We start from the raw sequence: 16,370 nt of genomic DNA on the forward strand, positions 1-16,370 counted from the left end.
ATCTATCACTGTCTGGGTCCTCCCATTTTCTACACCATGCTGCAGCACCCCACCACACACACACCTCATTCCATAGCATCCCAAGACGTCCTCTCAGGCATGATGCTCCCCATCACAGGAGTGCTCCTTGGTCCTCTTCTCCTGGACATCCATCGAGAGGCCATCCCTCAGCTTGACCACAGGCCCCATCAGAGATGGCCCCTGCCTCACCCTCAGTACCTTGTGACCAGTTTCCAAACATCAGATGCCCTGCGTCCATGGCTTACCTGTAGTTGTCATGCATCTCAGCACTGGTGAAAGCCGCCATCTCCCCACCTGGTCCTGAACCTGCTCAAATGCCAGCCCCTCCCCTTGCTTCTGAAGCAACTTCCTATAATTCCCTCCTTTGGAGAGGTTTTCTTCAATGCCTCCTTTGACAAGGAAAGGAATTGTCAATACCAACGTGAGGAAATTGCTTCTCTCCTTGAATTCAAAAGCTTGGGTTTTGGGAGGAAGGTGGGAAATGGGAGAGAATCAGCTTTTATTTTGTTAGTGCAGAGAGAAAAGAAATAGCAGAGTCAATAGACTGTCCTGGCAGTTTAACCCTGGTAATGCTGCGATGATTTGAATTCCAGGCACAGAGCTCTTCGGCGTTTTCAGCTTCTTTCCAGGTGTCGGGATCCTATAGTTGCTACCTCCATGCCTTCCATTGTCAAGTGGGCAGAATACAATGAAGGGTGTTGGGTTCTGAGTGGGAAGATTTAATTGCAAATCCCACATCTTACTCCCTATGTCCTCTCAACAAATCTGTGAACCTTGATTTCCTAATGTGAGTAAGGATCTTCACAATACCTACTTCAGTGGGTTGTGGAAAGAGTTAAATACCATGGTGTGTTTGAAGATGCTTCCTTAAATATAAGGTAGTGTACAAATGTCAGATAAGGTAGTGTACAGAGGCCAGATGGGAAGTGGGATGAGGGCCTTGAGAGGTAGAGCCACAGACACGTGGTACCCAGAGGGTCAGAAAATTCAGTGACCAGGGGCAGGGACGGGGAGAGGGAACAAATGTCCAGTAACATCAGCGATGGAAGGACAATCTCTCCTCTGGGGAAGCCATGTGAATGCAAGTGATCCAAAAACAGCAACAAACACTGTCGTGTACAGAGCCCACAACGTCCAGCGTCTGCTCCTAAATATGGTGCATTCATTATAGTGCAGGGAACACATATCTGTTCCCCTGCATTTGATATCAGCATGCCCATTGTATTAGTCAGGGCTGTTTCGAGAACCAGAACCAATAGGATGATATATATCATACCATCCTATATAAGAAATATAAGAAGTTGTCTCTCACAATTATGGAGGTTGAGAAGTCCCAAGATTTCAGGGTGAGTCAGTAAGCTGGAGACCAAGAGAGCTAGTGGTGTGGTTCTAGTTCAAAGGCTGGCAGGACAAAGACCCGGGAAAAGCCAACGTTTCAGTTTGAATCTGAAGGCAGGAAAAAAAATTAATATCCCACTATGAAGGCAGTCAGACAAAGATAAATACTGGATGATTTTACTTTTATGTGAATCTAAAAAACAAAACAAACGAACAAATGTAATGAAACAGAAACATTGTCAAAGACACAGAGAACAAACCGGTGGTCGCCAAAGAAGAGGGGTTGAGGGAGAGAAATAGGTGAGGGAGATTAGGAGGCACAAACTTCCAATTACAAAATAAGTGAGTCACAGGGATGAAATGTACAGTATGGAGAATATAGTCAGTAATTATGTAGCATCTTTGTACGGTGACAGATGGTAACTAGACTTATCGTGCTGACCATTTTGAAATGTACAGAAATATCAAATCACTGTGTTGTACACCAGGAACTGACATAGTGTTTTAGGTCAGTTATACTTCAAAAAACAAGCAAAGAAAAACAAACTTATAGGAAAAGAGATGAGATTTGCATTTATCAGAGGCGAGGGGTGGAGGGAGGGGGAATTAGTTGAAGGCAGTCAAAAGGTACAAATTTACAGTTATAAAATAAATAAGTGCTAGGGATGTAATGTATAACTTGATAAATATAATTAGCACTGCTGTATGTTATATATGAAAGTTAAGAAAATAAATCCTAAGAGTTCTCATCACAAGAAAGAAATTTTGTTCTTTTTCTTTTATTTTGTATCAATATGAGATGGTGGATGTTTACTAAACATATTGTGGTAATTATTTCATTATACATGTAAGTCAAATCATTGTGCCGTACACCTTGAACTTATGCAGTGCTGTATGTGCATTATATCTCAATAAAATTGGAAGGAAAAAAAGCAATAATATTGAAAAAAAATTATAACCCAGTATGAAGGCAGTCAGGCCTGAAGAATTCTCTTCTGCCCAGGAAAGTGTCAGCTTTGTGTTCTATTCTGGTCTTCAGCTGATTAGATAAGGCCCACCCACATGGAGGTAGGGCAATCTTCTCTACTCAGTCTGTGGATTTAAAACTTAATCTCATCCAAAAACCACCTTCACAGAAGCACCCAGGAAAACATTTGACAAGATATCTAGGCACTTTGGACCCCAGTCAAGTAGACATAAAAAGTAACCATCACACTCCTTTTGCAGATAAATTAACAGGCTCTGAGTTAAGTAACTTACACAGGCCACATAGCTACCAAGTTGTGAGCAAAGATTTGAGCCCAGGTCTTCACGCTACTCTAGGTCCATATATGTAAATCATATGTAAATATGTAAATCAGAAATCTTTAAATTAAAATATTTAATTTTAATAAAGATATAATTTTAATATTCAAAACAGAAAATTTTAAATTAAAATATTATCTATTTTCTTCCCACAAATGACTTCCCACTTTTTTTCCCCAGAAATGACCACAAAAGTGGAACTTCTTAAAATATTTAATGCAGAACCTAGTAAAGTCAAGAAACTTAAAGCCTGAGAACTATGACTTTAGAAACCAATGTCATACATTTTTTATATTGCTTGTAGGTTACGAGGGTCTGTAAGTACTGGTGTTCTTAGCATTTAATCACCCACACTTAGAACATTTCCTCCTACTAGCTTCCCATCGATGGATATTTGTTAAACTTTGAGTGATTAAATGACTAGATGAGTGAATGAATGAATAAATTTCATTTTTCTTCAAAATTTTTCATGTATGTAGCAAATTTAGAAAACCCTAGTCACTGCATGTAAGTTGAGAGAGCAGTCTACTGGGTCATTTGGCGAAATGATAATGATTTGTAGAATTTGCCATCGCTGGTAGTAAGCAGCTTTGGGTGTAGATGGTAATCTTACTACATACTATTTTTAGCTTCTGACACTGCTATCATAAGATATGATCTTGCTGGTTGATAGACTTGTATTAATTATTCATAGGCTCTTATACTTTATTTGCTTTGCATCATTCACCCCTTAGAATACGTCCCATATTCCAGGGGTTGGTAAGAAAGCAGTTATGACTGGAAATGCTGTGAAGATAGAACGCAATTTTATGATATCTCTCTGAGTCGTACCTAATAATGGTTTTATTTTGTTTCTTCCAGTGAAAAAGGCGATTGAATTGAAGTCAAGAGGAGTCAAGATGCTTCCCAGCAAGGACAGTAGCCATAAAAACTCCGTCTGTAAGTCCTCTTTCTTTCTGTATGAGGATTGATATGTCCATTAGAGGGAGCGGTTCCGGAGAGGTAATTCTATAAACTGCCTTTCCCACTTCATCTCGTTCTGCTTTCCTACCTTCAAAGTATTTGCTGGGAGAGAGAATCTACACTGTGTATTCATCTTATCTCCTGAATGCATCTCAAACCCGTCTTTGCTCTCTACCCTCATCAGTCACTGAGACTGGACCTTCCAGATTTCTCTGTTAAACAGCTGTTCCACTCTCAGGTGTTTTGATCCCAGTTTCTCTTTCCATTCTAGTATATACCACACATACCAGATTGATCTTCGGGGCACAGGAGTCTTGTCTTGTCATTCTCCTATTAAAATGTTCTTGATCATCTGTGAACTAAAGAATAAAATAGTTGCAGGCAACATCTATACCCCTTCAAAGAAAACCAGAATATGAAGACCACATGTATAGGGTTCTATCTGGATGTGCCCAGCACATAGTAGGCACTCGGCCTATAGCTGTTGGATGAATGAAAGTGTCCCCTGACACCTACTTTTCTGGTATCTCTTCCTTAACACCCTTCACCATAATTTAGCCAAAAGGACCAATAGACTGTGTCATGTGTGCCTTTGCTAGAAGTGTCCTCGCCACCTTCCTTGCATGCAGAAGCCCAGGTGGTCTTAGAGCCTCACCATTGGAACCCTTTCCTGACTTCTCCAGGCACAGTTAGCTGTTTCCTCCTGTTCCCTCAGTCCTGTGTTCTTAACCTCTGCATTTTGTCACAGTTTCACTGTGGGTTTGCCTGTCCTGCTCACTGCAGATTAGAAGGCTCCATTGAGATTCTCAAGTGGGTTTATTTCCAGGGTGGTTCTTTCCCCTGCACCATGTTCTTTTTAAAATTTTCAGCCTCTTGGGGTACCTTTTCTATTCATTCGTGGTGACTTCTTCTTGTGGTGTTCCCGCTGACCTGCTCTCTTGGTGAAGAATCCCAGTGGTTGGGATCTATGTATTTTATTTGGTTTGCCACTACTAGCAGTTGGTACAGGCAGGACGCTTGAGGTCATTTGGAGCACCCTCAGTTCAACCAACTCTACTTTTATCTGCGTGATATATTGGGCTTGTGTGTGAGGTTTTATCCATGACAAATATCACATTAAAACTAAAAAGCAAATGCAAACAACAATAATAATCATTTAAAAATCACATTGCAGATTGACCTACCTCTGCTTTCTTAATATCCCTATTTTATGGCTTCCTAGTGATTGCCTGTGTAACAATAGTCCGTCGACTCTGTATAATGACCCTGTCCTCTGGCACTTGGGGAGGACAGAGAGGTAAACCCAGACCCCTAGGATGTAGGCTTCAGACACAGGTGTGTCTTAGACATTTTGAGATAATATAGACTGGGTGATTTAAATTTATTTCTCATAGTTCAGGAGGCTGGGAAGTCCAAGATCAAGGTGCTGGTCGACTCAATGTCTGATGAGGACTCACTTCCTAACACAGACAGCAGTCTGTCTTCTCACTGTGTCTTCATAAGGTGGAGAGAGGGAGAGATCACTTTTTCGGTATCTTATAAGGGCACTCGTCCCATTCATGAGGTCTCTACCCTCATGACCTATCACCTCCCAAAGGACCCACCTCCACATACCATCACCTTGGAGGTCCGGGCTTCAAGATATGAATTTTGGGGACACACACAGTCTATTCAAGGGGGATCCTCCAGTCTCTGACTGCAATTCAGGCCCTTAGGTCTCACACATATACACAAATCAACCTGTAAATGCACTTCCTGTTTTCATTGTACTTCTTGTTGGATAATCATGGGCAGTATTGTTCAAATTAAACTGGACTTATAAATAGTGAAGGACAAAACTACTGGAGGACAGGAAGAAAGGTCATTCTTTTAAAATAAAGTTTTAATATTTTGTTCTCGTTAGTTTGGAATGTTCAATAGAATGGGGGATGTGGTATGTATAGTTATTTTGAAATTTATATTTTATGGATAAAAACCTTGCAGAAATGATCCACAGTAACATAGAACTACACATCAGGTGAACCCTTACCTCAAATCAACATAAGGTCTGATAGCAGTCAAGTAGACATCAAATTTATCTGCTAGTGTAACATTCAGGTAGAAGTTTTTTTTATAAAAAGAATATGTGTGGGTCCTTATCTGAACACAAATTGACAAATGAGTCATAACTCATTGGTGTTAGAAAGTGTTCTGTCCTTTCTCCCAACAGTATTAAACTATTTTTTTGTTAGACTTGAAAATTAATCATTAGAGGAAATGAGGAATGCCTTCTGAGATCAGCAGTGTAATAAATGGTAAAACGTTATTTGTGCAGAAGATGTGGCTGAGGAAACTAAATTAAGTGCTTCATAGAGAAAAGGACATAGGCTTTGAAGCTAGAGAGACAAGGATTCAATAGTTGTAAAAGTATGTATCGTATTCAAGTCCAAGTTTTATCATTTATAAAAGTAAAATGGTAATGATTCTTTTTGAGTAGATGAAGCAAGGTATTTGTAAATTGCTTGTTCCAGTATACAGAATATAGTGGGCATTCCACCAGCCATACCCGTTAGGAACTTTCCATACACAAACAGGAGACATAAAGACTGTATTCACAGTAGGTCAACCAAGGATCTAAACAGCCGGGATCTTACTTGCTGGAGGAGGAGGTAAGATCCAGAGCATTGAACTTGTTTTCTAAGATCTTAGGAAATAGTTTGGTTCCTCATAGGAGGTGAGCCCAGAACACAGGCCCCTGAAGCCTCACCCAGGAAACAGCCTTCACCTAGGAAGTGGTGAACCCCTTACCGTTTTGATGGGGTGTGAGAGGGAACATGAAGGTGATGCATATATTTTATACATGTGGTGACACTTGCTGCAGATGTGTCAGTTACTGACACTATTATTAAACCATTTATACACAGATTAGCTAATTTATTTACATTCAGTATTTATATTAAATGTGGTGCCTTTGGTATTGGCCTCGTTATTTTTCACACCTAATTCAATAAACTGTAGTTTCTGTATTTCTGGTTTACCCTGAGAGCTGGGTTTCTCTTGGAGACCACAGCCTCTGCTGTTCTCGAGGTTAAATTCAAGCATACAGGCCTCTCTGGCACAGGGTGCGTAACTGCCCTGAGCCTCAGTTCCTCCACCTGAGGGTTTGGAAAAGGATATAACAAAATACTCAAAAAATGCTTAGTGTAGGGTCTGACAGCCACTGTTAGCTATCATCCCACCTCACTTGTGTGGATCTCTATTTTGGTAGTTTTCATTGTATATAGACGTTTTTAATTTATGAGTCGTCTTCTTGAGATGCCTTACAGAGTAAGAAATGTGACAGCAAAGGCTGTGTAATTATCCCTTTACCCCCTAATCTAAGACTGTGTCTGCTACCAAGCACCAGTGAGGAGCTTATTTAATTACAACCTGACAGGAATGGATGACGGTAACAACTGTCCTCTTTTTTAAAAAAATGTTTATTTTATATTGGCGTATAGTTGACTAGCAATGTTGTGTTAGTTTCGGGTGTGCAACAAAGTGACTAAGTTATATGTATACATGTATCTATTCTTTTTCAAATTCTTTTCCCATTTAGGTTATTACAGAGTATTGAGCAGAGTTCCCTGTGATATACAGTAGGTCCTGGTTGTTTATTTTAAATATAGTAGTGTGTATGTGTCAATCCCAAACTCTCAATCTATCCCTCCCCGTCTCTGTTTACAATAGCCAAGACATGGAGGCAACCTAAATGTCCATTGACAGGTGAATGAATAAAGAAGATGTGGTACATATATATACAATGGAATATTACTCAGCTGTTAAAAAGAATGAAATAATGCCATTTGCAACAGCATGGATGGGCCTGGAGATTATCATACTATGTGAAGTAAGCCAGACAGAGAAAGACAAATATCATATGATATCACTTATATGTGGAAACTAAAAAAAAAACAGCTGTCCTCTTGTGGTTGTGAGTTGTGTTCTGCCAGTAAGAAGCCCCAGCAGCCGATTGGAGGGAAGCATGATTGTGAGGTCCGGGTATTTATCACTCTTGCAAAATCCCCTCAAGCTGGCTGTGCTCGAAGGTGCAGAGGCCAAAGGTCACAGCTCCTTTCAAAGGGGTTGACCCTACAGTGGTCTTTCCCTCTGGCTTTCAGGGCTCATTTTCTCCCCTGTTGCTTCCAGCCCAGGGGGTGATAAGAGCTTGACTGTTACCTTGTTCCAAGTGTCTACACTACCCCTGGTGGCATCTCTAGGTGTACTCAGATACAAGCAGCCCCTTTGTAAGGAATACTGGTGTACATTACTCTCCTTGAGGGTGGCAGTTATTTCCTGTTGGGACCCTGTTTAAGATGATGGAAAGCGGTCAAGATTTTGGTGAACCACTGAGGGCAAACTCTACCCAAAGATCCAGATGGTTAAAAACAAAGCACTAGACCAGGCAAGGAGCCATGCCTTCCTGCAATTTCAGACGAAGCTTGGTTAACTCCTCCTGACAGTCCCCTGAGCATCAGGAGGGAATCTAGGAAGTGCTGGGAAAAGAGCTGGAGGCCCTGGACAGGGGGAGGGAAGGATTTCACAGACCACCAGAAGGAATTTGTAGTTTAGTGATGGAAGACTGCTAGGATCACAGCAGTTAGGTCATTCCAGTGCTGAATTGAGGGAATATGTATCGTGTGTTATAACGGGAAAGAAAGGATTTTGTGACTAGTACATTAAAAAAGTTTATACCAATATACAGTAGCTGGTACATAGATTAAAAAGCAAGCTCTTCATTGTTCTATTTGAAGGATAGGTGGTGCCTGTATCACACGGTCCCGGATTCCAGCCTATTCTCAGCATGTCTCCCCATTTTCTCCCTAGATCTGCTTTGGTTTATACGTTTGGTCCACAATGAGCCGCTTGAGAGCTGAGTTCTCTGGGAAGTGCTTCTTGTCTGACACCCACACTGAATTACACACTTCCTCATCCTCTGATGGCCGAGGCTAGCCAGCACTTAGCAAGTATTTACTGATTAAATAAATGAAGGAAGGAAAAATATCCATATTGTGGAGCAAAAGCCCTACAGATTTTCTCTTTTACTCCCCTCAGTGGGAGCTGATGAATCCTTTGTGAATTTTGCCCTGGAATCACTAAGTCAATCAGTTCCTCCATCCTGCCCTGATTTCATGTTACCAGTTAACCCTTAGCAGTTCACTTTAGTCCTTAACATGCATCAACTTAACCACGTAGAGTGGAGTAATGTGAAAGGCTGTGGAGATATTTCAACTCATCTATACAGTGAGGGTGATTTCCTACATTAATTCTTAGAATGAAATGACTTACAAGTTGGGTTTTTTCATCAGTCTCATTCATTACTGATTGATGATGTTTTCAGGAAAACCCAAAGATAATTAAGGTATTAATTCTGCATAATGCTCTAAATTTCTCATTATTTAAAGCTTTAAAGGATTGAAGGATAATTGGGCAACATGCAGCAGGAAGGGCACCTGGAATAAATTCAGTCGACACCCCCCATCTTCCTTGCATCACTGAGTGATGGAAGGCTTCTCGTTATTCTGGGATTGGAACCTCTCGATAACATAGGATTGTTAAATTGCCATCCTTTTTAAATGGTGGTAACTGTGGATGACTTTCTTCCTCTTCTCCTTGACATTCTCCTCCACAGAATACAATGTTAGCAACCTAAGTGTGAGAGTCAGGAAGGTAGGTAATCCATTACTGCCCTTCTAACTCCAAAATATAAAAATCTGTAGGGAGAAGGGCAAGCAAAAACCTTGGTTGTTATTTTCCGCCTAGAGATTGTTCTCCCCATGTAAAATTAAAGACCAATGGCTTTACAAATTCAATACTGATTTGTTGTAACTCACTCAGATAAATTGATGGCACGGTGGTGTATTGAGCATTTGCAGTTACAACAGTTTATACCCAAGCAGGATAGGACATTGGGTTCAGAGTCATTATTTAATGTAAAGCCAAGTTAAACATTGTGGAAAAATGGAAAAGTATAATGCATTGTCTTATAAACCCTTGGGAAAAAACAACAACAGACCATTATGAAATAAATGACCCTAAGAGTCTTCTACTTTTGACTATAAACCATTTATTTCATTGCCTTTTTTTCCATGGGCAATTTTTTCCTACCTTTAAAAAATACGTGAAGCAAAACAGAATGATATTTATTCAAAGTTGTCAAATAGCCCTGTTAATGAAAAGCAATTGATCAAATATTGTCTTTTATAATAACAATAGTTCCATTTTTCTCTGGTTTTTCTTTTGTCTTGGACATAATTATTTGGAAGGGCACATTTTAAAACTTTTGTAGTTCCACTTTTTGGACAACAGTGCAAAATGATGCCTTAACGACTTTAAAGAGTTAAAGATGCAATCCTAATGATATAATGTTTGATTTATCTTTTTAACATGGTGTGACTCATTAATCCACTTTCTAAAATATACCATAATAAGTGACTTTCACATCTTTGCTGGGTCATACTGTATTATCCACTTGTCACTAAAATTGCTGCGTTCATAGTCGTCGTTTTCTTATGTTTGAGATAACTTAAGAGCAAATGGAATATACTAGTATGTAGTATTCTCTTTTTACTTATATTCCAGTGTGCTAAGAGGGGAAAAAAAAGGTTAATCTTATGTCTCGCATAACTTCTTCCCTTCCTGTCAGCCAAAAATGGGCTCAGCCCAGGAAAAGTCTCTCCTTTCAATCCTTTCTCCATAAACAGGGATTAGTGGAAGTTAAGGAAAAGGAAAAAAGAAACCCTTAATCTTTATTAATAGGGGCAAAATGAGAGATAAAGAAAAGGCAAGCCATCCCAATAATTTTCATCATTTGGAAAGTAGTTTCAGTGTGATCCACTCCCAGAGCGGAAAGAGGCATGTCTGATTAATGACCCAAGACTTCTCTCTAGATTTCCAGACTGTTATATCCACCTGCCCACCCAAGATTTTCATGCCCACGTGTGATAGGCATCTCTTTCCCGTCTCAGAAAAAGGCCATTGCTTTTCCTGTTAGGGACCTAGAGCCTGGCACCACCCCTGCCCCCAGACACCAGCCAGCCTGCTGCCTCCCAGCATGTGTCAAAAGCCGACCACTTCTCTTTACCTCCAAACCACCAATGTCCTTAGGTGTATTACTGCATCAACCTCACCCCGTCTCCCTGTCTCTGCCTGTTTCCCTGCAGTCGAGATCTCCATACCTCATCCAGAGGGATCAGGAGGGAATATCCGTGGAATCACATCATTCTTCCACTCAAAACGCTTCAGCGCCATCGCATCACAGCCAAAATGAACCCACATTCCTTACAGAGACCTACAGGACCTCCTTACCTCCCCACCCCATCCCCTCTCCCTCTGGCCCTTGTCCACTAGCTTTGGGGCTGTTTCTTAAGGATCTCAGACACACTCCCACCCCAGTCTTTTCTCCTCTGTTTCCTGTCTGAAATGGTCTCCCCACTCATCCCTCCCTCCCTTCAGATCATTTCTCAAAAATTACCTTCTCCGTAGGCTCTCACTGGTCACCCTAGCTAACTTTCACACACCTTGCCCATACATCACTTTACCCCCTCTTGTTACCTGTTCTGCTTTTCTCTGTATCACTTATCATAGTGTATCATATATATCATGCTTATTTTTGTATGTATGTGTGCATATTAGTGTGTGCATTTATATGAATGTGTGGGGGTGTGTATGGGGAACATTATGTGTAATATAGTGTACATAAGGTGTGCATTCTATATTATGTGATGTATGATGTGTACAATATAATGTATAACATAATACATATTATATGTCATATAATGTATTATATAATGTGTAAATAATCCTATATTAAGTATATATATATATTCTTATTTACTTCCTGTCTCTTCCACTCCCCCCACTAGAATACAGTCTCTTTGAAGGTAGATATTTTTGTCTGCCCTCTTCAGTGATATCTACCAAGGACTCAGCAGAGTCTCAGGCACACAGCAGTTGCTCAATAAACATTTGTCCATTGAACGACTGAGTTTCCTAGTTATTTGGTGGCCTGAAGAAGTGTGACAAAGTGATGTCATACTCTTCTTCAGTTAGGTCTTTGTATTTCACATCTTAATCGTGCATTCACCAGTCACAGACTGAGGAAAGACAAATAGCTGTCATGGAGATGTTCAAAATATGTTCCTTCCCTAGAGGAAATTACAGTCTACTGGTATTTCAAGTTATGTAAATATTTATCAGATGAGTGCTGTAATAAAGATAGCAACCCTTATTGAGCATTGAGTAAAAATAGAAATTTATTAGCTTTCAAAATAGTAGTAGATCAACCCATAAAAAGTCAGAATCCACAGGGAAGATGTAAAGCAATATTAAATTAGGTCCTTTGCAAGCCAAGACACCGTGCTTTCTATATTACACCTCGTCAATGACTGAATTCCTTGAACCTCTAATTTATAGACATGTGCTTGGCAGTGGTTAAGAGAAAATCATGCTTATTATCAAAATTATATGTAGTATATGAACAAGGCACAAATAATTAAATAGCTGGTCGATTACAATAAAGTACTATAGTCTTAGAATCATTATGCCCACTGCATGGAAAGAAACGTTAAAACCATGAGAAATTAATCTTTTTCAAATTTCTGTCACAAGGTGATGGCATTTGGCAATAAAATCTCATTGTCAATCTAGATTCTGTGCTCTAGTAGGTCAGAAAATATTCTACAATACACTAATTTTCCTCTCTTCCACTGCTGGATGAGTCCATTTGTTACTGAATTGATGACTAGGGCATGCTGGCTTTTAGAAAGGGCATTTGAAGAACTGCAATGAAAGCCAGCCCTGCAGTTCTCCAAGTGCTACTCCAGATTTGGTGCTTGAAGAGGGCTGCGGACATGAGGGAGATGGGATGAGGGAAGGAGAATGGAGGGAGGCTATTAAGAAACCTGAGTGACTCCATTAATAAGGCTTCTAAGACAAGCTATCCAGGGAACAGAAGTCATGCCACGTCCCTTAATCTCATCAGCCGTCGATGATGCTTTGTGTGGTTTCCACCTCTGAAACTTTATTCCAGAAATAATTTCCAACTGGCATTTTCATCACACCATACTTTCCTAGGTAACTGGGTATATTGTGGTTTCATGAATCCCCACTTGAATAATCTTCAAAAATTAACAGGATTTGCTTTACCCAGTTACAAAAAAAAAAACACACATTTTGTTTTATATTAATATTGTTATAGTCACTAAGGTTGTTATTAAATTGCTGGAAATGCCACCCATCATCAGGTTTTGTTTTTAGAGGACTTTATTGCTCTATTATTAATGGGTGATTTATTTGAATGGTAGTAGACTAGAGTGATTTGTAAAACTGCTGCAGGAAAAGGCGTGTCTGCTATTCTCTGTGCTGAATTTCTGGCACTAAGTGCTCTAGATCTTGCTTTAGAGCAGACTTTGACAGTGGAAAAAATATAGCCCCATTAACCTCTAACAGTTGTATCAAGGTTTAATAAAACACGAGGGATAATTGCCCCAATCTGCTTTGTTCCATCATAAAATGTAGCAATATGAAATTTTGCAATTGTTAAAGATCCTTGTTTTCTTAACAAAGATCCATTCCCATCTAGCATGAATATAGTAGATTGTACAAATTGCTTCATAAATCAGGTAAGTAAATTATGCTTGCAGTTTCTAAATAGGCCTTTGTCACTGCAGGAGCTAAAATATCTTTTAAAATGCTATGGAAAATCTTGCTGGGAAGGGAACTGCTGTCTAGATACATTGGGAAGAATGGCATCACTGGTAACTAGAAGCAAGGCTAGGTGGTGCATCAATGATTTATCACGCCATTTACGTATATAATTTCTTAAGTAACTAGAAAAAAAGGATTATTAAAATATGTGAAACAAGATGTAGCTTGATTGGATTATAGATGGTTCAATTGTACTGTAACCCTAGTAGGAAGTAAAATCCTTTTTAAATGGGTTCAGCATACAGTTATAGAGCATAATCGATTAACTAAAGGGACAAACTCACTTTGCAAAATGACTGGAGAATGCATTCTTTTATTACAAACAGTGAACGGAAAACAACCTACAGATTATGGTAGACTTGAAAGAACAGTGTACATCAGCATTTCCATCACTTATTTTTTAGAAGCCCAACATATCACATACATTAGTATCAAATTTTATAAAATAACTTAATCTTCCCATATAATTGGGTGAAAACAACTCTGAAACTAGAGAATTGTGGGACTATTGGTGTTTGTGTGTTGGTACAGGTACATAATTCCAGTAGTAGTTAGAAGAGGGACTTGCTATTTCGGTGTAATTTAATTATCTTATATGGTCAAATGTTTGCTAGTGAGTAACTTCAATCAGAAGCTCTAAGGATTAAGCTAATTAATCATGGTAGCTCCTTTATGAATTAAATTAAAGCCCTCCATTCTATACACAAGGAAGCTAAGTCGGCCAGTTAAATTAATTAGTCCTGATATAAAGATAGATATAGGAGAGTCGGGAGTTAAAAATCAAGGAGTACTCAGAACATCAAGGGGAATTCAGAAAAGATACACATCTCGTAAGCCTCATCGTTTTATTTAAAACACATTTAAAGATGTAAGGAGAACACTGAAAATATTTTCAGATTAAGTCCTTTCATTGGAGTGCTTATAGAATCACAGAATTGTAAAATTGAACTTGACTTTCAGCTTTCAGGGAGAAATCAGTTTGCCCAGATGGATAAAGCTGCCTCACTGAAGGAGAAATTCAGAGATAAATGAACTGATGTTGATCAAATAGTGATAATGCTGATAATTTATGTTGATTTTGAGGGAAGTACTTAGTGTGTTCAGTAACAGGGAAAATGTAAGAAGCATGGGTGCTGCCTGTTTGTTTAGATTGAGGGAGGAGGGGAAATGCCCATCTTCCTCCAGTTATTCAGGGAAGTCTCATCGACAAGATGCTGTTTGAAGCATTCCGATTCAGGTGAGAGGGTGGTGAACTCACACCTACCTGCATCACAGGTGACCCTCTAAAGACTGGCACACCTGTCATGTATCCTCTACATTGTCTTTCAAAGGTTTTTACTTAGTTGGCAATGTCTCTTTTTAACAAGAACAAAAAATACCCTTTTATTTTGAAATGATCATAGATTTTCAGGAAATTGTAAAATCTACAAGGAGGTCTTGTACCTTCACCTGATTTCTCTAACTATAGCATAATCTCAAAACCGGAAAAGTGACTTTGGGACAATCCACAGAGTTTATTAGTATTTCACCAATTTTACACGCTCTCGTGTGTGTGCATGTGTGTAGTTCCACACAATTGTATCACCTGTGTGGATTCTTAAAACCACCACCACAATCAAGACACAGAGCAGCCCCATCACCACAAGTCTCCCTGTGCTGCCCTCCTGGTAGTCACACCACCTCCACCTGGCAAGCACTCAGCTGTTCTCCACTCTATCAGTTTGTTATTTCAAGAATATCATATACATGGAATCTTACACTGTGTGACCTTTTGTGATTGGCTTTTTCCCTTAGCACAACTCCTTTGTGAACCATGCAAGTGGTTGTGTGTATCAGTAGTTGGTTCCTTTTCATTGCCATGGAGTTTTCCATGGCAGGGATGTATCACTGTTTAACCACTGGTCTGTTGAAAGATACTGGTTTTGTTTCCAGTCTGTGGCTCTTAAGAACAAAACTGCTATCAACTTTGTGCTGTGAACGGTTTTCCATGAACATGGGTTTTCATTTCTCTTGGATTAAGGCCTGGGAGAGTAACTGGTGGATCATATGATAATTGCATGTCTAGTTTTATAAGAAACTGCCAAACAGATTTACAGAGTGGCTGTACCACCTTATGTTCCCACAAACAATATACCTGTGATGCAATTTCTCAGCATCCTTTCCAGCATTTGGTGTTAAGATTAAAAAAAAAAAAAAAAAGAGCCATTCTGATAAATAGCTGGTGATATCTCATTATGGTCTTAAGTTGCATTTCCTTAATGGCTAATGATGTTAAACATCGTTTTATGTGCTCATTTGCTATTTGTATATCTTCTCCAGTGAACTGTTAGTTTACATATTTTGCCCATTTTCTATTTGTTGTTTTTTTATTCCTGTCGAGTTTTGAATGTTTGTTATATAGTCTAGATACTAATCTTTTGTTGGACATATGGTTTGCAAATATTTTCTGTCTGTCTGTAGCTTATCTTTTCATCCTTTTCAAAGGGTCTTTTGCAGAACGAGTTTCCTTTTTAGCTGATAGACTTCCATGTAGAGAACATAGATTCTAGTTTCTTTTAAAAGCAGGAAGGCTTGGCAATACCAGGCCTGCTGTCATGCATGATATCTACAGGAACAGCTGACTGGTGGCTGCCTTAAATAGAAGTGGAGTGAGCCCCATTGACCAGAACCCCATGACCTGCTTACAGCCTGCAGGCTGTTTAGGTTTACAATCCTAAATCCTAAATCTTGGCAGTTTATGTGGCCTGTATATAGAAGGCAAAGAAACTGATAAAATGTTCTCATTCATAATCTCACGATTGATTAGACATTTTCATGGGGATTCAAATGAGCTGTACAAATCGTGATATAAGGGAATTTAAATTGTGGAAATAAAGCTTAATTCAAATGATAAAGAACAAAAGAAACATATTTTACAAATTCTTATTTATTTTTTTCAAAATTCTTAACCTTTTATTTCTGGTTTAGCCATAAATTTTTAGGTTTAAAATGGACAATTTTGTTTCCCTTACTTACTC

General features: G+C 39.2%; 1 protein-coding gene across 1 annotated transcript in view; it reads left to right on the forward strand.

Moving 5' to 3' along the window:
• CSMD1 (CUB and Sushi multiple domains 1) overlaps positions 1-16,370 on the forward strand; it is a 1,818,880-nt gene that overhangs the window by 1,220,766 nt on the left and 581,744 nt on the right. Inside the window, exon 7 of the mRNA XM_061177359.1 lies at positions 3,526-3,603. Coding sequence (XP_061033342.1) covers positions 3,526-3,603 — 78 coding nt within the window. The remainder of the gene's footprint in view (positions 1-3,525; positions 3,604-16,370) is intronic.

The sequence above is a fragment of the Eubalaena glacialis genome, chromosome 20 (genome assembly GCF_028564815.1).
Source record: "Eubalaena glacialis isolate mEubGla1 chromosome 20, mEubGla1.1.hap2.+ XY, whole genome shotgun sequence".
Taxonomy (NCBI): domain Eukaryota; kingdom Metazoa; phylum Chordata; class Mammalia; order Artiodactyla; family Balaenidae; genus Eubalaena; species Eubalaena glacialis.